This window comes from Procambarus clarkii, chromosome 68, assembly GCF_040958095.1.
Source record: "Procambarus clarkii isolate CNS0578487 chromosome 68, FALCON_Pclarkii_2.0, whole genome shotgun sequence".
Taxonomy (NCBI): domain Eukaryota; kingdom Metazoa; phylum Arthropoda; class Malacostraca; order Decapoda; family Cambaridae; genus Procambarus; species Procambarus clarkii.
Window position 1 is genome coordinate 11,308,548 of NC_091217.1, and position 23,572 is coordinate 11,332,119.

A 23,572-nucleotide genomic window follows, 5' to 3' on the forward strand; every position below is an offset into this window, starting at 1 on the left:
CTCTCCTGCTCCCTCACCCCCCAACGCCCACAATGAGGTCTTATGTCCCTCAGGAGCCCTCTCAAGTATGACCTCGGCGTTGGGTGTTGGAGGACGAGAATCAAGGTCAGCGTCCAGATGTTCCTCTCCGGGGCCCCACGGAAAAGAGGATGCCCCACTCCTCACAAATGCAGCCCCTAGTAAGTCCTAAACTCCTTCCCCAATGCTAACTCCTCAGGGCTAGCTCTTTCCTAGAGTGATATCCATTACCTTGTGGTAGTTCCTCTCCTTTGTAAGTTCCTTTCCCTCTGTATGCTTCTACCCCATAATCACCTCATTTATCATTATTCTTTCCCCTGTGCTGCCTGCTCTTCCCTCAGTGTTTACTGGTTTCTCTACTCAAATCCCACTCCTACCTCCTTTCCTCTGTTACCTCCTCCCTATTGCCACTTCCTCTTCACCTCTGCCTCACTGCCATCTATTCCTTAATGCCACCTTCATACTGGCACCTCTTTAATATTGCCACGTCTTCCATAATGCTACCATATCTTCCACATTGCCACCTCTTCCACACTGCCACCTCTTCCACACTGCCACCTCTTCCACACTGCCACCTCTTCCACACTGCCACCTCTTCCACACTGTCACCTTCTTCCTAGTGCAGCCACAACCTCCCTATTGCTGCCACCTTCTCTTTATTTTCACCTGTTCCTTATTGCCACCTCTTCTCTACTTCCAGCTCCTTACTAGCACCTCCTCCTTACAAGTACCTCCTTTCTACTTCTTACCCACTACCACTTTTGATTTATTGCAGCCATCTCCTTGCTGCTGCTACCTTATTGTGTTCACTTCCTTACTACTACCATCTCTTTACTACCACCACCTCCTTATTGCTGCTACATCCTTACTACTGCTGCCTTCTTCTCTTTACTGCCACCTGTCCTTATTGCCTCTCATGCTTACTGACATCTGTTTCTTTCCACCTTATTCTCCCAACTACCCAACTACCACCTTTTCCTTACTGCCTCTTCTTTACTGCCTCCCTCTCTCTTTTTTTTTTCTGGGGGGAACCCCGTCGGCTCTCTGGAGCTATCCAGGCTGATATAGATATATTAGATTTTTGGCATCAATGATGTGCATGGAGTTCTAGGCCTACCAGGGACCACGAGCCAAAACCTGTCCCTCCCAGAGAGGTAAGAGGAGCAATGGCCTATAGAAACCCCCTTGTGTTGGAAGCATTCTATGTTTACCATCGACCGGGTCAGGCACCCAGAAAGGTAGGCGCCCCAAAACAAACCCCTTTTCTGGTAAAAACAGTGCTAAAAAGAGCCAAACAAGTGGACAGAACTCCTTAAATGAAAAGAAGCGAACTAGCATGGCGTTACCATGTTGATGCACCGCTGTCTGCACAAGCCCCCCCTTTCCTGGGAGGGGGTAGGGAAAGTCCCAGACCTTCACGCTGGTTGCCCACCCTTCAGTTCTTGGCTTATATGACACTGGCAAAGTCATGCTAGGCTCCAGAAAATTGTGTTGTGGCATGGTGCTGTGTCTATGGTTGGTGTGTGAGCCAGGAGTAATTTCTTCAGTACGTGGGCTGCATGCGCTTAGGGTTTCCTTCCCTAGGTGCCCTGTAAGTATTGCCCTTGGGGCTTGGGGTCACCTTCCACAAGTCGCCTTGGGATCTATCTCCGCTGTGTCTTTTGCTGCTCGGTGATTGACCGCCTTTGGAGTCGGCTTGTGTTTTTGTGTTCCCCTGTTTGTCTATGGGTCAGAGGTAGTTTTCATCACTGGTTGGGGCGCAGGGTACTGTGCTGCTAGTTATCACCTCACATAGCAGCCGGCTCTGGGTATGTTGTCCTCTTGCGAGGTTTTCCTTTTTCTTTTTCTTTTTCTTTCAGTTGCCTGGTGGGGGGTCTGCCACTTGGTTAGTCAGACCCTATTGTTACTTGGTGACCCCCGCTAGGCGCCTGCAAGTGTACACATCCCAGAGGTTCAGCTTTAGCAGTTTGCTCGCTAGTTTTGGGCACCAGCTAGCAGTACCCTGCCTGGGCTTCCTTCCCTTTGCAGAATAAAATGACAAAGGGCCTTGGGAAACCTTGGGGGGCTCTGTAGCCCAATGGATGTGACCCTTGCGTCCCCTCTTGCTTAGTATGAGATGGAAGGTTGCTGTCCCCTTGCCTTAGGGTGACAATCACCGGTTGTGCCTCCACCATGCTGCCTGTTGGGTCGGTGACACTTTTAACCCAGAGTCGTGGGAATTTTGTTGCTTGTACGTACTGCAGTTCACCCAATCTACTGATGATCATATGCGTGTGCAGGCAGCTTCAGCGTTGCATGCTATGTTCAGGTTGCTGCACTATGCGAGGTTGGTTGCTTCCCCTGATGCCCCGAGACTGCCCCGTTTTGGCTATAGGGACCCGGACTTGGGGATGTTTGTCGCCTCAGCTTTGGTTCTGTCTGCACCCTGTAGTCCTTCCTCTTCTGTTGTGCATCCTGGTCCTCCCCCCTGGCTTCCGGCCCAGAGGCATCTGAGGGTTTCGGAGTTGGAGGTTTAGTTGGTGTTGGTTCGGGCAGTTTTGGGGGAGTTCCCTGCCGGGGTGGCGGTGGAGGCATTCAAGCCTGGTCCTCCAGCTAAAGCTTCTGGGTCTGACCAGTGGGCTCCCTTCGTTCTTGCTTTTTCAGTGGCTCCTGCCTTTTCTTTAGAGGCAGGAGGGTTTGGAGAACAGCTCAGCCCCAGGTCCTCAGGATGAGGTTTCCGGGATGGGGGAGTGGTTGACTTGGAGGCCTTGGGCCCCTTTGGACCCCTCTTGGATTTTTGTACCCTCGGAGCGGGGCTTGGTGTTACAAGGAATGGGGTTCTCTTATTCTCCCTCCTCGTACGATTGGATTTGGCATCTAGCCCTCCCTGGCTTCGGTTCCGTGATCCCGTGGATTCATCGGTTCCGTCTTTCCAGAGGTTTTAGGCCTCCTGGCCTCCAGAGGTTTGTGGCGCAGGAGGCCATTGCAGCTTACCTCTTGCGCAACCCAAATTACGCCTTCGTAATGGATCTGAATTCTTTTGTGTATGAATCATGTCCTTACCGGATTCATTATGAGGTTTCGGAGTCTTCCTGGTTGGCAGACAGCCTTCTCTTCTCATTGGAGGCTTGGCATGCATTCTGTCGATCCCGCACGCTTGAGTGGCGGAAAGCTCATACGGTGTTGCAGGTTTTCCTGGGGGGGGGGGGGGGGAGGTGAATTTGAGCATCTCGGTGCATACTTGTTTGCCCCTGCCCTTCCACGGGAGATTGGTGTGGTGCAGCTTCATGTGCAGGTTTCTTCCCTTTCGGCTGCATTGGTTGCGGAGGATTTGTGTGCGCGTGGCCTGTTGGCTTCGGCCTTGGGTTTTTTTTCCTGCTCGAGCTGTCTTTGGATTGCCTTGAAGAGGATGTGGAGGCACTTAGGGCCGCCTCTGGGTCTGGTGCATTGCCCTCGGCGATGTGTCCGTCATCTGCATTGTTGAAGCTGTTCATGCCGATCCTGCGGGATGCAGTTTCGCTGTGTTTTGCTACCCGTCTCGCATGTTGGCAAGCGGTGCTCGCTTCTTCCTTGGCATCCGCTTGGGTCCTGGCCCTTAGGTTGTCTTCACTCTTTTTGTCCAGTGCTGTTTGCAGAGTCTGAGGTTGTGCAGTATCTGCAGGCACTTTCGTCTAGTTGTTGTCCTATGTCGGACTTGCTGGTTCTCGGGTGGGGGTGGGGGGCTCGGGGGGGGGGGGGGGGGCCTTCCCAGAGGGGTCGTGCAAGAGCTCGGGGTTCCTCCTGTCATGGTAGGCCAGTGCAGCCAGATTCAGTGCTGGCGCGATCGTCAGAACTGTCTGTTTCTAGTTGGCGCGGTGCTCGATCCATGCACCACCTAGGTTCTAGTAAGGGACATTGGCCCTTTTGCGGTTCATCCCATTGGTGGGGAGATGGGGGACGGGAGGCTCACCCTGTTCGCTCACGCCTGGACCCATGATTTGTGGACTTTTTGGGCCAATTCGTGCTGCCTGTGGTGGCATTGGGTGGCCCATCCTCCTTCGCGGGAATCGGGGTTGGCGGGGTGGGCCTCTTCTCCTGCACTCTATCAAATCATCTCGGAGTGGGTTTGCTTGGGCATGATCGAAACAATCTCGTCCTTCAGGTGGGTTTCCCACCTGTTTCCTGTTCCAAAATGGGATCGTGGACCTCAGGTTTATTCTGGACTTGTCCCATCTGAACCCATGGGTTTATTGCCTCTCCTTTCAGATGACTACTCTCTCCCAGGGTCGTCCTCTGTTGGAATGGGGCACTTGGATGGTGTCTCCTGGACCTCAAGGACATGTATATGCACGTCCCAATTCAACTGGGGTTCAGGGACTGACTGGTTGAGGTCTGGTTTTGTTGTGGGGCATCAGGGTTACCGCTTTCTTTGCCTTCCATTTGGCTTGAATCTGGCACCTCGCGTTTTCAAACGCCTTACCCAGGTCGTGGTGACTCGTCGGCGTCTGTTAAGTGTTTGGGTTCTGGCCATCCTTGACGACTGACTGGTAAGGGCTCCCAGCCAGTCTGCATGTCTGCTCACTAGGGATCTGGTCCTTTCCTAGCTCGCCGGGTTTGGGTTCCTGGTAAACTGCCATTAGTCCCATCTGGTTCCCTCTCAGGTTTGGTCTTGACTGGGTCTTGTGTGGGACGCTTGGACTGCTTCCTTGTCTTCCCCCCCAGAGGCTCTACTTCAAAGGCATTCCTGACTTTGAGGGGTTGCCGGGTCACGCGGAGGCTGCTCGAGAGTTTGTACGGGAGCCTGAACTTTGCCTTGAGGGTCTATCCGCCGGGTCGGGTTGGCTTCATTGGCTGTTCTGATTCCTTCGGGGACATCCCTTCCGCCTCTCTTGCGACCGCTGAGTTCGGCTTCCGGGGGATTTGTGTTGGTTGCGACATCACCAGCCTCGTCTAAGGGTTTATCAGTGTTCAGTGCCTTAGCGCCAACCTCAGCCCTTGCTAGATTTGATCACAGACGCGTCGTCTCTGGGCTGGGGCTTTGTGACCAGTGCTCACCAGACTGGCCAGGGACCGTGGGTTCCGTCCTTCTGTCAGGCTCATAGCACGGTGCGGGAGTTAGCGGCTGTATGGATGTCGCTCAGGAGGGTCCGGGTCGCTCGCGGATCGACAATCAGGTTTAATTCAGGCCGTTCCCTGGTGGTTCATTGTCAGTACCATGTGGGTTTGATGCAGTCCTTAGCTCTTTGGGGCTGGTTGCTTTGGGTGACTAGTCTGCTGAGTTCTCGGAATTTCACTCTCTTGATGGTTCATCACTTGTATGGTGCGCAGGTGGCTTCGTTGATGGTTTCCTACATGCGTGTTTTGTCTCAGCAGCAGTAAGAAGTTTCCTGGCGGTCCTTCCGTTATTTCGTATCTCTGTGTAGGTGTACTTTGGTCTCTGATAGGGCTGTATTGTCCTTCCTTTCATGGTTGTTTCAGGACCGTCATCTTATAATGAATACTGTCGCCTCGTTTCATGCAGCTCTGGTGTGGCCGCTGCAGCTTGCATTCGGTATTGATGTATTGATGTAACTTCTGCTCCATTCCACAAGCTGTCTTATGCGTCGTTTCACCTTCGGCTTCCTCATGCGCCGCCTGTGCCGTCCTGGTCATTGGACCGGGTGCTGTGTTTCCTCTCTTCTCCTTGATTTGTAGGGGCCCCTTCAGTTCATGATTGTTTTTCTTAGGCTCTTTTCCTATTGGCACTGAACTCTGATGGTTGGGTCCGGGAGCTTCATGCTCTCCTCCGGCCCAGGGGTTCCTACTCTTTTTGTCCTGGTGGTAGGTTTGTTCGTTTGCAGCCGTCTTCTTCTTTTCTGGCGAAGAATGAATCTGCTGCTTTCTGGGGGGGGGAGTCCTTGGGTTGTTGATCCTTGATTCTTCAGGCCGGGGCTGCATCATATGTTGTGTCCGGTTGTGGCTCTACGCTGTTATCCGAGTGCCACAGCTTCAGTGGCCGGGGACGTGTTTTGGGTTGACCTGTTTCACTCCTTCCCTGTTCCAGGCTGTGGGTCTCCCAGGTCATTCGCATGGTCATGTGGTCTGGTCTGCCTGTGGTCTATCTTCATGCCCATGACATAGATAAGTGTGCTGCTTTGGCTGCCATCTTTGGTAACACGACTTGGGTTGACATTCGGGCATGGGATTTTTGGAGTTCGAACAGATTCCTGGCTGCTCGCTATCTTGTCAATGTTTCAGGGCCTCATAGGACCTGTGTCGTATTGGGTCGGCGGTTGCAGCCAGTTGTCTGCAACCGCAACTCAACTTCGAGTTGAGGCCGACCACCTCCCGTGGCAAGTCCTCATTTTTGTGTTTGTCTTTGGATAGTTAGCTTCGTGGAACCGACGGGGCTTCCCCCAGAAAACCAGAGATGAATGTAATGAAACTCCATTTTCTGGGTGAGACCCGGAGGCTCCCTGGCAACTCTCAATCCCTCCGGTCTGCGTTTTTTCACGTTTTTGACATTCAGCCTTAAGAACTGAAGGGTGGGTAGCCGGCATGAAGGTTTGGGGCTCCCCCTTACCCCTCCTGGGTAGGGGGGTTGTGCAGACAGCGGCGTGGCAATGTGGTGACGTCATGCTAGTTTGCTCGCTTTCATTTTGGGAGTTCTGTCCACTCGTTCAGCTCTTTTTAGTAATGTTTTCATCAGAATAGGGGTTTGTTTTCGGGCGCCTACCTTTCTGGGTGCCTGACCCAGTCGATGGCAGACATAGAATGCTTCCAACTACATGGGGGTTTCTATAGACCATTGCTCCTTCTGTCTTATTGAGGGGGCCAGGTTCTGGCTCATGGTCCCCAGTAAGCCTAGAACTCCATGCACATTGACTGATGCCAGATATCTAGTATATCTATATCAGTCAGGATAGCTCCAGGAAGCCTCCAAGTCTCACCCAAAAAATGGCGTTTCATTACATTCAATGGTTTTTTTTTTTTTAATTTCTTAAATTTCTCTACCTATAATTACTTTCCAGTGATTGCTCATTCCCAGTCCTGTTCCCTCCCCCACTTTCCTATAGAGTGCTAGCTTATTTCGAATGCTAAATTTGACCCATGCTAGCTTCGTCCTCATCTTGACTACTTCTCTGGTACTATTTTTTTTTTTTTTTACCTAGTACTAGCTACTTCTTCAATGATAGCCCCTTCTCTAGAGGTAGCTCCTCAAGGGCTAACTCTATCCCCTGTATTGTTCTATGCCAAAGCATTAGCTCCTCATTAACCCCATCAGTGCCAGGTCATTCCTTAATGCTTGCACCTTTATCAGTGCTAATTCCTTCATCTATTTCCATTCCATGTTCTACTTCTATACTCAGGTGTTAGCTAAATCAAAGCAGCTTCATAAGTTTAGTCTTCTTTCTCAATGTAAACCTCTTCAGTTCTAACTCCTCAGTGCTGACTCCTTGTTGTGTTAGCACTTCATCAATGCTAGTTCTTCACAAATGATGCTCTTTCCTTTCAAATATTAGCTCCTCAAATGCTAGCTCCTTCCCATTGCTAGCTCCTCCCCAACACTAGCTTCTCCCCAGCACTAGCTTCTCACCAGCACTAGCTTCTCACCAGCACTAGCTTCTCTCCTATGCTAATTTCTGATCGATTCTACTTCTTCAATACTAACTCCTCATTAACCCTTCTATTGCGGACTTCACTCATAAGTGTTTTCATGATTACCAAAGGATGTTCTGACTCTGCCTGTGAATGCTTAGATATGAAGGTACTGAAGACAAACTCTGCAGATGTTTGGTTGCATTTACAACCATTGAAGATCTCTTGGACAGAGCGCCTTGTTTTGATAAACTTGGGAAACCATCAGTGCGCATCAAAATTTTGCAAGAGTGACATGTCACCCTTAACTGTCTTTCCCTGCCACTTTACTGGCAGTTCCTTAACAGGATATTGTATTCATATGTTATTAGTGAATAATTTTTGTTATAACAGTAGGGTCTGGGAGGTCCAGAGCTAATGTGGACAAATCATGTTACTATAAATGACTAATGTAAGTAAGGGTCTTCCTGAATGAACTTTGGGAAAGAAGTGGACAATATAACAATTGTGATCAATAGCAAATTAATTTTTGTTTTGTTGGAGTACTACATGTGAGAACAGGCTTTGTTGTCCAGCAGGGGGGCAATGTTATTCATTAATACACATATAGTGACACCTCGGCTTACGAATCCCCATGTACGAACTTTTTGGGTTACGAGCAAAATTTCTAAGTGAAATTTGAATCGGGTTACTAACTTTGCCTCGGGTAACATAGTTACCTTAGGCAAAGATACACATATTGGCATCCCAGTGTGTGGTTCCTGGTGGCACGGTCACCCTCTCTTCAGTTTACCAGTGGCTCCCGCTTAGTAACAACCGAGTTTTAATTCTTTGTAAAAAAATTCATTATTTTTTGACGTTTTTGGGTCGAAAATATGTTGATTTGTTGATATGCATATGGGTGTCCCAGTGTGTGGTTCCTGGTGTATTGGTCACCCGCTCTTCAGTTTACCAGTGCCTCCTGCTTAGTGACAACCGAGTTTTAATTCTTTGTAAAAAAATTCATTGTTTTTCGGCATTTTTGGGTTTTGAACATAAAAGTAATTATTATATATCATACCATGGGTCCCAAGGAAGTCAGTGGTAAGGTTCAACCTAAGAAAACACAAGTGAGGATGACCATAGAGCAAAAACAAAAGATCATTCGTAAACATGAAAATGGTACACGGGTTGTTGAGTTGGCTAGGCAGTACAACAAATCTGTGTCAACCATATGCACTGTAATTGCTAAGAAGAAGGACATTATGAGTGCTAATGTGGCTTAAGGCATATAGACAGCCACTTGATTTGTGAACTTAACACTATCGCGCACCCCCACAAGTGCGCCACAAACTTTGACGTAATGGAGCCAATGGTGTGGGTGAGCATGCGGCGACGCCTAAATGTGTATAATCGTTTCAGTTTTCTCACCTTAATTCTCGTGCTACGTTGTTCGTTTTGGTATCATTGTGTTCGCAATTAAATTCCCTGCAGATGTATATGCATATAATGTCCAAAAGCCTGGGGAGACTCCCCACACCATAGCCTAAGTTCGGAAAAGTTACCCGTGAGCACACAAAATCAGTAAAATGTTTATACTCGTTTCAGTTTTCTCACCTTAATTCTAGTGCTGCGTCGCTCATTTTGGTGTAATTGTGTTTGCAAATGAATTCCATACAGGTGTATATGAATATAATGTACAAAAGCCTGGCATTCCTCCGCGCAGGAAAGCCTAAATTTACCCGTAAACGAGCTCCAATTTGTACACTGCAACCTAATGTGTATACTCGTTCAATTTGATAACATCAATTTTCGTGTTACGTATTTCATTTTGGTATCAAATTGTTTGCAATAAAAAGGCACATATTTTAAAACTAGTCCCATAATAATAGAGCAATAACTGTAATTTTAACATATTTTAATTCTGGAAGCTCATCATCATAATTATGTATATCTTTCCAGTGCTCTGACATAAATTTTTGTGTTACATCTTTCATTTTAGTATCAAATTATTCGCGACGTAAAGGCGCGTATTTTAAAACTAGTCCCAACATAATAGCACAATAAATAGAATTTTAACAAATATTTTAAAATTTTGACCAAAAACCTATTTATAATCATACAAGTGTTCAGACATCAAGTTTCATGTTACATCTTTCATTTTGGTATCAAATTGTGTGCATTCTAAAGGCGCTTATTTTGAAATTATCCCGAGGTCGATCGAATAAAAAATGAATTTTATATAAATATTTTTGTAGTGGATGCGAGTCCTGTCCAAAGTCAGCACTTGGGAGAAAAAAAATGGACAGGATCAGTGTCCAAAGTCAGCAATAGTGTTAAGTTATCCGAATGTTCCAGTTTCCCAATTGGGGTTGGGGTTTCAGTGTAAACGAATCAAGTTCGGGAAGTAAGGAAGCAGTATGCCAAGCCTCGCACCGTCCAGGCAGTCCGGGGTTGTGGGTGGGGGATAGCCTAGTTTGCCTGCTGACCGTGTCGGACATATCTGCACAGTCAAGGAACATTAATGCACCATGTCGGCTCTAAATGCACCCATTGTGTCAGTAAAAGCATCAGTCAAGTATTCACAGTTGTGGAAGCAACCAGTCAGAGTTTGTAAACATTTGTCTGACGTTTACAGAACGGCAACGTTATATACTCTCACAAACCCAATGTACTTACTTGTATGTAAGTCAATCAGTCAGGGTAGACAGTCAGGGCAGTCAGTCAGTCAGGGCAGTCAGTCAGTCAGGGCAGTCAGTCAGTCGGGGCAGTCAGTTAGTCGGGGCAGTCAGTTAGTCGGGGCAGTCAGTTAGTCGGGGCAGTCAGTTAGTCGGGGCAGTCAGTTAGTCGGGGCAGTCAGTTAGTCGGGGCAGTCAGTTAGTCGGGGCAGTCAGTTAGTCGGGGGCAGTCAGTTAGTCGGGGGCAGTCAGTTAGTCGGGGGCAGTCAGTTAGTCGGGGCAGTCAGTTAGTCGGGGCAGTCACTCAGCGGGGCAGTCAGTCAGTCAGTCGGGGCAGTCAGTCAGTCGGGGCAGTCAGTCAGTCGGGGCAGTCAGTCAGTCGGGGCAGTCAGTCAGTCGGGGCAGTCAGTCAGTCGGGGCAGTCAGTCAGTCGGGGGCAGTCAGTCAGTCGGGGGCAGTCAGTCAGTCGGGGGCAGTCAGTCAGTCGGGGGCAGTCAGTCAGTCGGGGGCAGTCAGTCAGTCGGGGGCAGTCAGTCAGTCGGGGGCAGTCAGTCAGTCGGGGGCAGTCAGTCAGTCGGGGGCAGTCAGTCAGTCGGGGGCAGTCAGTCAGTCGGGGGCAGTCAGTCAGTCGGGGGCAGTCAGTCAGTCGGGGGCAGTCAGTCAGTCGGGGGCAGTCAGTCAGTCGGGGGCAATCAGTCAGTCGGGGGCAATCAGTCAGTCAGGACGGGCAGTCAGTTAGGACGGGCAGTTAGTCAGTTAGAGGAGTCTGCCTCCAAGGCCACCATCTGGTAGGGAAGGTAGCCGAGAATCTGAACCATATTAATACCATTTGGACCATCTATACGCACTTGGAGGGGTGGGGGGGGGGGGTGGATATATCTGAGAGGGTCTGGTGTGAGGATGGGGAGGAGGTAGGATGTAGTAGGGATGGGGAAGCTGAGGGGATGTGGCATGACCACAGCTGCTAGCCAGCCTGCCCACTTTCCTGCCAGCCTGCCCACTTTCCTGCCAGCCTGCCCACTTTCCTGCCTGCCTAGCCAGCCAGCCAGCCTGCCTGCCTGCCTGCCCACCCCCGCCAGCCAGCCAGTCAGCCAGCCCACCTGCCTGCTAGCTAGCCAGCCAGCCAGCCCGCCAGCCAGCCAGCCAGCCAGCCAGCCAGCCAGCCAGCCAGCCAGCCAGCCAGCCAGCCAGCCAGCCAGCCAGCCAGCCAGCCAGCCCACCTGCCCGCCCACCTGCCCGCCCGCCAGCCCACCTGCCCGCCCGCCAGCCCACTTGCTAGCCAGCCAGGCTCCCCCCCCCCACCTGCTAACAAGCCATCCCACTCGCCTGCTAGGCAGCCAGCCCACCCACCTGCTAGCCAGCCAGCCCACCCACCCACTTACCCGCCCATCTGCCTGCTAGCCAGGCAATCTGCCTGTTAGCCAGCCAGCCTGCCCGCCTGCCTGCCCGCCTGCCCGCCTGCCTGTCCGCCTGCCTGTCCGCCTGCCTGTTAGCCTGCCCACCTGCTAGCCAGCCTGACTGCCCACCTGCCCGCCTACTAGCCAGCCTGTCTGCTCACCTGCTAGCCAGCCTGTCTGCCCATCTGCTAGCCAGCCAGCCAGTTCACCTGCCTGCTAGCCAGCCAACCTGTCTGCTAGCCAACCAGTCTGGCCACCTTCTAGCCAGCCAGCCCATCTGCTTGCTAGCCACTGATCCGCCTGCTAGCCAGGCTACCAGCAGCCTGCCTATCCAGCCTGCCTGCTAGCCATCCTGTCTGCTAGCCAGCCAGGCCCGCCTGCTAGCCAGCCAGCCCGCCAGCCTTCTAGCCAGCCCGCCTGCCTGCTAGCCAACCCGCCTGCCACCCAGCCAACCTGTTTTCTAGCCAGCCAACCAACCTGCCCACCTGTTATCCAGCCTGCCTACCAGCCAGCAAGCCTGCTAGCCAGCCAACCAGTCTGGTAGTCAGCTAGCCAGCCTGCCTGCCCACCCACCCGCAACATTTTGAAGGCATTCTGGCATTTATGAACATGAGTTACAGTGAGTTTGAAACTAAGGACACGATGAGCCAGTACAATTTATATATGAAGTTTTTTAAAACAAGATCAGAGGGAATGAAACAAATGTTATTTAAAGAGTCTTTTGCAAAGGCTTCCAAGAAAGCTTGCATTGCTCACCTGCACTTGACTCATCACATGTTGATCCAAATGCTTCATCATCTGAGGTTACCTTATCACCATTATTCTCCACTTCAGTCAACCCAACACCATCAACATTCACTACCACCTCATCCATGTAAATAACTATGCATCAACAACATTGATCATCAACATAACAAGTGGAAAATACTGTCACATTTATGCTATGAACCTGGTGTCCCCCTTCCCCCCTAGATTTTTTTCAAATTTTCACTTTTATTCCCTTTATTTCTCGTTATTTTTCCTTCATTTCTCATTTATAAACTTACACGATATCTGACAAGTCTCATCCCCGAAGGTTTTGCAAACCAAATGGTCCTCTGTATCAACAATCATGAAACAAAGAATACAAACACTTAAAAAGTTATTAATTTGGATACATAACGAGGAGTTAGTGGGTGATAGGGTTTCAGAGGCCATCATTTGTGAAAAAGCAAGGCTATTGCATGAAGACCTTTTAAAAGAAAACCCCCTTGAACAAGTGATGCAGATACAAAAGAGTTTAACCATTGAACTGCACTAACCGAGTATTCACAGTCGGTGGGAAACTGCGCCAACCGAGAAAACTCTTTTGATTCTTTCGTACCCATTCTAAATGTGTGTGTAGTTGTTTGTGTATGAAATGGACTCTTAAGACCTCCAGTGAGAGGCAGCCATCTTGGAAAAAATTCCCAGAATGCCCAGGGGCTGCTGGCTGGGTTAGTTGAGTGAGCAACCATGGGTGGCGCACGCGCCTCTGGCTCCCAAACACCTGTCCAACACGGTGTTGAAAGATCGCGCTCTGTTGGTGAAATTCAAACCTTATTGTTTGAAGAACATTAGGGTCATAATATTGGTAAAGCTAGGCGCAATAAGGATCTAACATAAAGGTCGGATGCAAGCGATACAGCACCTATGAGGATGATACAGCGAGCATATCCAGTTGTAGCTCTGAACGCCACCCTTGCCCACCTATGCTATATCTAATTTATATAGATGATACATAGATGAATCATTTTCTGCGTTCAGTGATGATGCATCTGATACAAGTAGCATAGATGAACAGTGTTAGCGGCTTCCATGGTGGTGTTTTCCATAGATATTTTCAAGAATAGCTGAATCTCTTCTTGACTGACGGACACTCTTTGAGGGCTGGCTAAATCTCTTCCAGACTAATGGACAGTCTTCGAGGCTGGCTGGCTCTTCCTGCGTGGGACCTTACAAAGCGATCTTTTCACGACTACCTTACAAATTGATCTTTTCCTATAATCTTTTCAAGTCTACCTTATGCTATACAAGCTTGGCTACCACCTAGAGGTACTAAAGAAAAGGGTGTATGTGGGTGCATTATTTGCAAGCATACAGAACAAAGAAACAGGAAGCAAAAATCTATCTGTACCTGGCGCAACGAGAGCGAAGTCGCGCTGTGTACCATGGATTACTGCATTGATTATTAAGAACTTCCACAGTACTGTGTAATAAAGTGTGTTATTGTGTAAATAGTGTGTGAAACTGTACATATTGTAATTTTAGTGAATTTTTAACAAGTAATATTGTGACAATAAACATTTATTGTGGACACATTACTGACACATGTATCACAGTTCCAGGGAACATTATGAACGCTCTACTGTATACATATTGTAAAGGACACAAATATGCATCATATACGATAAAAACAAATAAAACCGCATTGAAAATATATAGAACGAATAATTGAAAATATATTTGTGGCAACACCCGGTGCTTTAATGGCCCGCACGTTGGCTGTCTGGGCATGTCACGCACGGGTGACCAGCCCCTGATGACGTCACAGCTCACCTTGACCAGGTCCCCACAGCCAAAGTGGAATTTGGTATTTATTTTTACATAGACATGTTCAAGGAAGGGAATTTATCATGTTACGAAGAAAAAAAAATTTGGGGGGAACACTTGATTTCATGCGCACAGGGGGAACTTCATAATAAACTCGGCGCATCACAGTGGTTAACCCTCAAACCGCGAGGGATCCAAATGGCTTCAACTCCACAGGCGCAACAAAAAAAAAAAATCCCAAAAAATTCTTTCATCCTATAACAGTGTTCATTTGTGTTCCCTGATCATGGCAATAAATAATAAAAAATCGTAGGTGGCATATTTTAGCCACAATAGGGTAGGGAAGTTTGGCAAAAAAGGGGCGTTGACAGAGCCTTCACCAGACGAGGTGTACTCCGCTTGAGCTGTCAGGTAGCAGTTGCCCCAAATATATTATTACCTAATTATTTCAATGTGTCCGATTGATTTTTTTTTTTTTCAGTAATATTATTCAATAGTGTGTATTGTGATATATTTATATATTAAAATGTGTGAACCATCGCTGTACTCAAAATTATGGTGGGTATATTAGTGATTCAATTATGTTCATAAAACAATAAACAAATAATTCTGCTGTTATTACACTATATACACAGGTTATATATAAGTATCTGCATGTTTTGCTCACCATAACAAACCACTAATTTGGTATTGTGAGTCAAAAGCCCCATTTAGTTTTTATTATTTTTTCCAATATTTTCACTATTACACTTGTCAATGATACAGGTCTGTAATTGAGGGGGTCTTCCCTGCTGCCACTTTTGTAGATTTGAACTATGTTAGCCTTTTTCCACATCTCTCTGCTCTCTGCATCTCTGCTACGACTCCTGTACACAGGGATGCCTGAAAGATCAGGTGAAGTTTTGGAACTTTTTGTTTAATGTTTCATACATTTCATTTTCATTTTCTGTGAATCTTTTTTTCCATATTCGGCCTCTGGATATTATCCTTTACCTGCAATTTGTTGTTTATGAATTTGTAGAATAGGCCCGATTCTGTTTGACATTTATCCGCTATTCCTATTTAAAAATTTCTTTCTGCCTTGCTCCTTACTGCCGTATAGTTGTTTCTCACATCTTTGTATCGCTGGTATGTTTGAGGGTTTGGCCTCTTCCTATATTGATTCCATTTTTGTCTTTTTTGGTGTCTGGCCCTCTTGCAATTTCGGTTGAACCAATCCTGCTTTCTAGCCCCTGCATCTCTTTAAGAAAACTTTAAGAAACTTTAATTCCTCATCCAATAAATCCTCCAAGCCTGGAGGATGGGCAGGAGCATTATCGAGGAGAAGCAGGACCTTGAGTGGCAAACTGTTCTCCTGCAAATATTTTTTGATGGTAGGGCACACCACCATATTCTCCCACTCCGTAAAAAATTGCCTAGTCACCCATGCCTTAGCATTAGCCTTCCACATCACACACATTTTGTGTTTCTGCACATTATATTTTTTTAAAACCCTTGGATTTTCGGAATGATACACAAGCAAGGGTTTAATTTTCAAATCGCCACTCGCATTACCACACAACACAAGAGTAAACCGATCTTTCATAGGCTTGTGTCCAGGCAATGACTTCTCCTTGGTAATGTATGTTTTCTTTGGCAATCTTTTCCAAAATAGCCCTGTCTCATCACAATTAAACACTTGTTGTGGTAGGTATGCCTCACTCTGCACAAAATCTTTAAATTCGCCAATGAATCTTTCAGCCGCTGGTTTGTCTGCGTTGGCAGCCTCCCTATGCCTCACAACACTATGAATTCCACTTCTTTTTCTAAATTTCTCAAACCATCCCCTGCTCGCCTTAAACTCTTTCAATTCTGCATCACTCGTTCCAGGGGTTTTCTTTAAAAGGTCTACATGCAATTTTCTTGCCTTTTCACAAATGATGGCCTCTGAAATGCTATCACCCTCTAACTCCTTGTTGTGTATCCAAATTAATAATAACTGTTCAACATCCTCAAGTGTTTGTGTTCTATGTTTCGTGATTATTGATACGCCTTTTGCCAATTTAGCACTCATAATGTCCTTTTTCTAAGCCAGTATGGTGGATATCGTTGACTGAGATTTGTTGTACTGCCTAGCCAGTTCACCTACCCGCACACCATTTTCATATTTACGAATGATCTCTTGTTTCTGCTCTATGGTCATTCTTACATGGGATGTCATATGTTGAGCCTTACCACTGACTTTCCTGGGACTCGTGGCACGATATATAATAATTACTTTAATGTTCAAAATGCAAAAAATCACCACAAAAGCGGAAGTCACCACAAAAGTCCTTGGGTTGTTGATGCTTGGTCAGTTCAGTCTGGGGTGCATCACATGTTGTCTGAATGGGGTTCTTTGCTGTTACCTGCGTGCCACAACCTCGGCGGCTGGGGACGTGCTTTGGGTTGATCCAGTTTCCCTTCTTCCTTGTTTCGGGGTTTGGGTCTCCTAGGTCATCTGCAGGGTTATTCAGCCAAGCCAGCCTGCGGTCTATCCTCGTGCCCATGACGTTCAAAAGTTTGCTGGGTTGGCTGCCATCTTTGGAAATTATGTCTTGGGCTGACATTGAGGCACAGGGTTTTTGGAGGTCGAACAGGGTCATGGCCATTTGCTACCTAGTTAATGTTCCTGTCCCTAGTCGAGCGTGTGTTGCATTGGGTCGGTGGTTGCAGCCAGTTGTCTCGATTTCAAAATGAGGAGTGAGTGGCGACCGTCTCCTAGGTATGTCCTTCTTGTTTTTCTTTACTTAACCACTGCACTGCGCCAAACAACAAATGCCATTCGCGCATTACTGTGCCAACATAAGTATTTTTTATTTTTTCGTACACGGTTGAAACGCGCTCACTGTAGGTTGGGTTCAAAATGGACTCTTGGGACCTCCAGTGAGAGGCAGCCATCTTGGAAAAAATTCCCAGAATGTCCTAGGTCGGCTGGCTGCCTTAGTACTGAGTGAGCAACTATGGGTGGCGCACGCACCTCTGGCTCCCAAACACCTGTCCGATGTGGTGTTGAAAAATCACACTCTGTTGGTGATATTCAGACCTTATTGCTTGAAGAACATAAGAGTCATGATATTGATGAAGCTAGGTGCAATAAGGACCTAACACAAAAGTCAGATGCAAGTGATACAGCACCTATGAGGACGATACAGCAAGTGTATCCAGTTGTAGATCTGAGCGCCACCCTTGCCCACCTATGCCATATCCAATTTATATAGATGATACAAAGATGAATCATTTTCTGGGTTCGGTGATAATGCATCTGATAGAAGTAGCATAGATGAACAGTGATAGCGGCTTCCATGGTAGTGTTTTCCATAGATATTTTCAAGAATAGCTGAATCTCTTCCAGAATGGCTGAATCTCTTCCAGTCAGGGACCTTACAAAGCGATCTTTTCAAGACTACCTTAAAAGTTGATCTTTTCCTATAATCTTTTCAAAACTACCTTATGCTTTACAAGCTTGGCCACAAAGCACCTACAAGTACTAAAGCCAAGGGAGTACATGATTGCATTATTTGCAAGCACACAGAACAAAGAAACAGGAAGCGAAAATCTATCTGTACCTGGTGCAACAAGAGCGAAGTCGCGCTGTGTACCATGGACTACTTTGTTGATTAGTACTCACTTCCGAAGTACTGAGTGTGTAATACAATGTGTTACTGTGTAAATAGTATGTGAAACTGTACATATAGTAATTTTATTGAATTTTTAACAAGTAATATTTGTGACAATAAACATTTACTGTGGACACATTACTGACACATGTATCAGTTCCATGGAACATTATGAACGTTCTATTGTATACATATTGTGAAGGATACAAATATGCATCGTATACAATAAAAAACAAGCAAAACTGCATTAGAAATACATAAAACAAATAATTGAAAATATATTTGTGGCAACTCAGTGCTTGAATGGCCCATGCGACCGCCTCTGGGAGCGTCACGCACGGGCGACCAGCCCATGATGATGTCAGAGCGCACCTTGTCCACGTCCCCACAACCAAAGTAAGTAGAATTTGGTATTTATTTATACATAGATATGTTCAGGGAAGGGATTTTATCATTTTACAAAAAAAAATTTTTTGGGGGGGAACTCTTGATTTTATGCTCACAGGGAGAATGCAACATAAAACTCGGTGCATCACAGTGGTTAACCCTTAAACTGCTAAGGGTCTTTTGACCTTTAACACCCACAGATGCAGCAAAACAAAAAAATCCAAAAAATTCTTTAATCATAAAAAAGTGTTCATTTGTGTTCCTGATCACGGGAAAAATAAAAAAAAATCGTAGGTGGCATATTTTGGCTGCAATAAGGGTGAGGAAGTCTAGCAAAAAACCAGTGTTGAATGTAATGAAATGCCATTTTCTGGGTGAGCCCCGGAGGCTCCCTGGAAGCTTATCGGGCTAATGTATGTTATGTTAGACTGGGACATTAGCTATGGAGTTCAGACCTGCCAGGGACCAGCGCCAGAATCTGGCCCCTGCAGAGAGGTTTCAGGGAGCAATGGCCCTGGAAAACTGCCTGTGGTTGGGGGTTTTCCTTATCTGCCATCGACTGGGGTCAGGCACCCAGAAAGATAGGCATAACCAAACAAACACACATGGTAAAAACTACAACAAAAACCGAACAGAGAGGTAGAAAACTCCCTACAATCCCAAAGAACAATCAAACAATCAATTTACTGCTGTGCTGGTCGCCGTGCAGCCCTCTTCCCCCCGCTCCCCCTGGGAGGGGGATGGGTGGGGGGGGGGGGATAAGAGGGCTGCCTTCAGTTCGGAAACTAGGCATCAACCAACGCAAAAAACCCTGCCGACCGGATGGGAGGGAGGATAGCCAGGGAGCCTCCGGGGCTCACCAAGAAAATGGCATTTCATTACATTGAACGCTGGTTTTCTGTGGGGAGCCTCTACGGCTCCCTGGAGCTACATACCCAAAGAGAAGGAATTAGGGACTTACCGGGAGGCGACGGCCACAAACTCCTCAACGCGAAGTTGAGACAACTGGCTGCAACCTGCGACCCAAAGCAACACAAAAATGCCAAGGAGCAGGGACTTCACCAAATAACAGGCAGCCAGGACCCTGTTCGACTTCCAAAATCCACACGCCCGAATATGAGCCCAAGACATGTTACCAAACACGGCAGCCAAAGCTGCAAACTTTCGAACGTCATGGGCGCGAGGATAGACCGCAGGCTGGTTAGACTTAATAGCCCTGCGGACAACCTGGGAGACCCGAGCCCTGGAACAGGGAACGAGGGAAACCGGATCAACCCAATGCGCATCCCCAGCCACCCCAGCTGAAGCGCACAGGTAACGGCAAAGTGCTGCAACCGGACACAACACATAATGCACCCCCGGCCGAACCAACCAAGCATCAATGACCCATGGACCCCTCTGGAAAGCAGCCATCTCGTTCTTCGCCAGAAAAGATGGAGAAAGCTGCAAACGGACAAACCTACCCCCAGGACCAAAAGAGCAGGAACCCCTATGCTGGAGAAGAGCATGAAGCTTCCCTACCCGGCCTCCAGAGGCCAATGCCAACAAAAACAAAGCCTTGAAAAAACAATCCGGAACCGAAGGGGCCACCACAAACCGAGGAGAGGAAAGATAGGAGAGCAGCCTGTCCAAAGACCAGGATGGGAGAGCAGCCTGTCCAAAGACCATGATGGGAGAGCAGCCTGTCCAAAGACCAGGTTGGTTCATGAGGAGCATGAGCAGGCCGGAGGTGAAACATAGCACGGGAAAGCTTACGAAACGGGGCGGATGTGACGTCCACCCCGAACGCTAGCTTGAGCGGCTCCGCCAGTGCCGCACGATACGAGGCGACAGTATTAGGCATCAAATGACGGTCCTGAAAAAGCCAAGAAAGAAAGGACAAGACAACCCAATCCGAAAGAAGAGACAACTTACGAAGAGCCAGAAAATGGCGAAAAGAATGCCAGGAAACTTCATACTGTCACAGAGACGAAGCTCTCAGGTGGGACACCATCAACGAAGCCACCTGATCACCATAGAAATGGTGATACACCCGCGTCAAAAAGACCAGATGCGAAGAGCAGAGGAGAAGTTCGAACCAGCCCTGTACCGAACCGGGCCGACCTCCTGAAAGAGGCGGAGCCGCGGGAAACATCCCGGGTTTGGGCACCAAGCCAAGAGCATGGGAAACCAAGGCTGGGCCGGCCACCAAGGGGCCACAAGGACTATTCTCCCAGGGAATGTCTCCAACCAAACCAGAACCCGAAGCAACAGCTGGACCGGGGGAAAGAGGTACAGGTAACCCCACCTCGACTAGTCCTGCTGAAAGGCATCCACTGCGAACGCCTCGCAGTCGGGAAAGGGCGTCACATAGATTGGGAGACGCCGAGACGACACCAACCAAAGACCGCGATGGACCAACCATGTGGACCGCGAAGAGGTCCACATCTGGGAGACCGTACGTCTGGCAGATCCAACGACACGAGTCGTCGTCGACTGTCCACTCCGTGGACAGGGGATGGAAGCGTGACAGAACGTCAGTCAGAACGTTGGACACTCCCCGGACATGGACCGCATGGAGAGCCAAACCCCGAGAATCCAGCAGACGTACCACTCGAAGAGACCAACCCCAAAGAGCCAAGGACCGAAGGGAACCCCCGTGGTTCAGGCAATGAACCACCGGAGAACAGTCCGAATGGAGGTGAATGGTCGATCCCCGAGTGACCCGAATCTTCCGAAGTGCGAACCAGACTGCCGTGAACTCCTGACCCATGCTGTGAGCCCGACGGAAGAACGGACCCCACCGTCCCTGGCCTGCCGGGTGAGCACTGGTCACAAAGCCCCAGCCGAGAGACAACGCATCCGTGAACACATCGAGCAATGGCTCGGGAAGGGGCCAAGGCACCGAAGCCCGAAAACCCTAAAGAGGAAGCCGGTGACGTAGCAACCGACACAAGGCTCACGGAGGACGACCCCAACGATCGCGAGCGAGGCAGAAGGGACGTCCCCGAAGGAACCAAAACAGACGCCGAAGCCAAACCCGACCAGATGGGTAGAAGAGCACGGCGAAGTTCAGACTCCCGCACAACCGCTCAAGCAACCGCTGAGTGACCCGGGACCCACTCAGAAACAGCCGACGGCTGTCCCGCAGCCGCAACAACTCCTCTGGAGGGAGAGACAAGGAAGCAGTCCGAGAATCCCAAACAAGACCCAGCCAGGTCCGAACCTGGGACGGAACCAGATGGGACTTCCTCCAGTTTACCAGGAACCCGAACCTGGCGAGCTGGGAAAGAACCATGTCCCTGGCGAGCAACAAGCTGACCGACTGGGAGCCCACACCAGCCAGTCGTCGAGGTAAGCCAAAACCCGAATCCCTAGAAGACGCAGACGGGTCACCACAACCCGGGTCATACGTGTGAAAACGCGAGGTGCCAGATTCAAGCCAAAAGGTAGGCGTCGAAAACGGTAAGCGTGACGCCCCACCACGAAACCTAACCAGTCCCTGAACCCTGGATGAATAGGAACGTGCCAATAGGCGACCTGAGACAGAGTAGTCATCCAAAAGGAGGGGCAAGGAATCCAGGGGTTCAGACGGGACAAGTCCAGAATGAACCTCAGATTCGCACAGTCCTGTTTCGGTACTGGAAACAGACGGGAAACCCACCTGAGGGATGTAGCCACTCCAAAATGACTTGACGAAGCGCAGGAGAGGAAACCTGCCCTGTTAGTCCCGAACTCCCCAAGGGAGGACGAGTCACCCAACGCCACCGCAGGCCGGATGACATGACCGAAAAGGCCCATAAATCGTGGGACCAAGCGTGAGCAAACAGAGCGAGCCTCCCCCCCCATCACCCCGTCAACGGAGCGAACCACGAAAGGGCCGACGCCCCTTACGAGAACCCAAACGTCGAACAGGGCGATCACCGCGCCGACCAGACGATGCTGGCCCCGAAGGGAACAATGGCTCAGAAACTGGCACCAATGGCCCACCTCGACCAGCGGAACCCTGAACCCTGGCACGACCCCTCCGAAACTGCCGAGAACGACCGCTTCGGAGAATCAACAAGTCCGCCATAGGACGACAACTGGACGAAGCCGCGTGCAGAAACTGAGAGACCGCAGTCTCTGCAAACAGCAACGGACAAAACGGAGACGAAAACCTAAGAGTCAGGGCCCAAGCGGATTCCAAAGAGAGGGCGAGCACAGCCTGACGGCACGCGTGGCGAGAAGCAAAAAACAGACACACCACTTCCTTCAGGATGGGCGCAAAGCGCTTCAACAGTGCAGCCAACGCCCTAGCTGCCAAAGACAGCGCCCCAGACGAAGGTCCTTCACTCAACGCTCCCACATCCTCCTCAAGCCAGGCAGAAGACAGCTCGAGAAGGGAAAAGAAACGCAAGACCGAAGCCAAATGCCCATGGGAGCGCAACTCCTCCGCAACCAACGAAGCCGAAAGCTGAGAAACCTGCACGTAAAGCTGGAAAAGGCCAACATCCCGAGAAAGCACGGGAGCGAATAAGCACGCAATAAGGTGATCAAACTCGCCCACCAGGTAAACCTGCATAAACGTAGCAGTTTCCCACCATTCAAGTGTGTGGGTCCGACAGAACCCATGCAATGCCCTCAACGAAAAGAAAGGGCAGTCTGCCAGCCAAGAAGACTCCGGAACCTCCAAATGCACCCAAAAACGGGAAGAACCGAACCGAACTCAAACGAGGACGGATCCATTGGGGAGGCATAACCCGGGTCTCGCAAGATGTATGCAGTAAGAGCTTTCCGAGCCACCTTCGCTGAGATACGGGAAGTAGCAAACCCCTGGAAAGACGGATCCGAGGTACCCAAAGGCGCCCGGAACCGAACCCGGGGAGGAGTTGAACCCAAATCATACTCATACAGGGAAGGTGGTTAGAAAACCCCTCCCCCTGCAACAATAAGCCCCACGAGGAAGGCAAAAGCACCCAAGCGGGGTCACAGGTCAAAAGCGGGGTCAAAAAGGTGACACCCCTAGGGTCAACACTTGCAGCAGAGGAGCTCCAGCATATTTCAACAATCCTAAGTATTGTAGTACAGGTTGATGGTAGTGAGTGGTGTCCCAGAGAACATAAAGGTATAGTGCTCTTGAAAAATAGGTGAGATAACAGGGAAGTGCTAAGGGAAGTGAAAAATCGGATGAGAAAAAGTTGCCCTAGTGTTTACAGTGCAGAGAAGAACATTCAAGATGGCCACTGGCAAGGGGAAAAACAAAACAGAGCTTGATTTTGAGGGATTCAATGAAGAAAGCATTGATATTAGTAGTCTACATAACAAGTTGGTAAATTTAGATACTATAGTGAACTCTCGTGTAGAAATAATTAGTAAATTGAAAGAAAGTAATGACCATTTGAATAGC

At 48.9% G+C, this 23,572-nt stretch overlaps 1 protein-coding gene across 7 annotated transcripts in view; it reads left to right on the forward strand.

Moving 5' to 3' along the window:
* Positions 1-23,572, forward strand: part of sei (seizure) — a 1,036,232-nt gene that overhangs the window by 923,916 nt on the left and 88,744 nt on the right. For 2 of the 7 annotated variants that reach the window (XM_069310832.1, XM_069310838.1), the window contains one exon: positions 54-179. The exons of the other annotated variants lie outside the window; for them this stretch is intronic. In XM_069310832.1, coding sequence (XP_069166933.1) covers positions 54-179 — 126 coding nt within the window. The remainder of the gene's footprint in view (positions 1-53; positions 180-23,572) is intronic. 7 annotated transcript variants of the gene reach the window in all.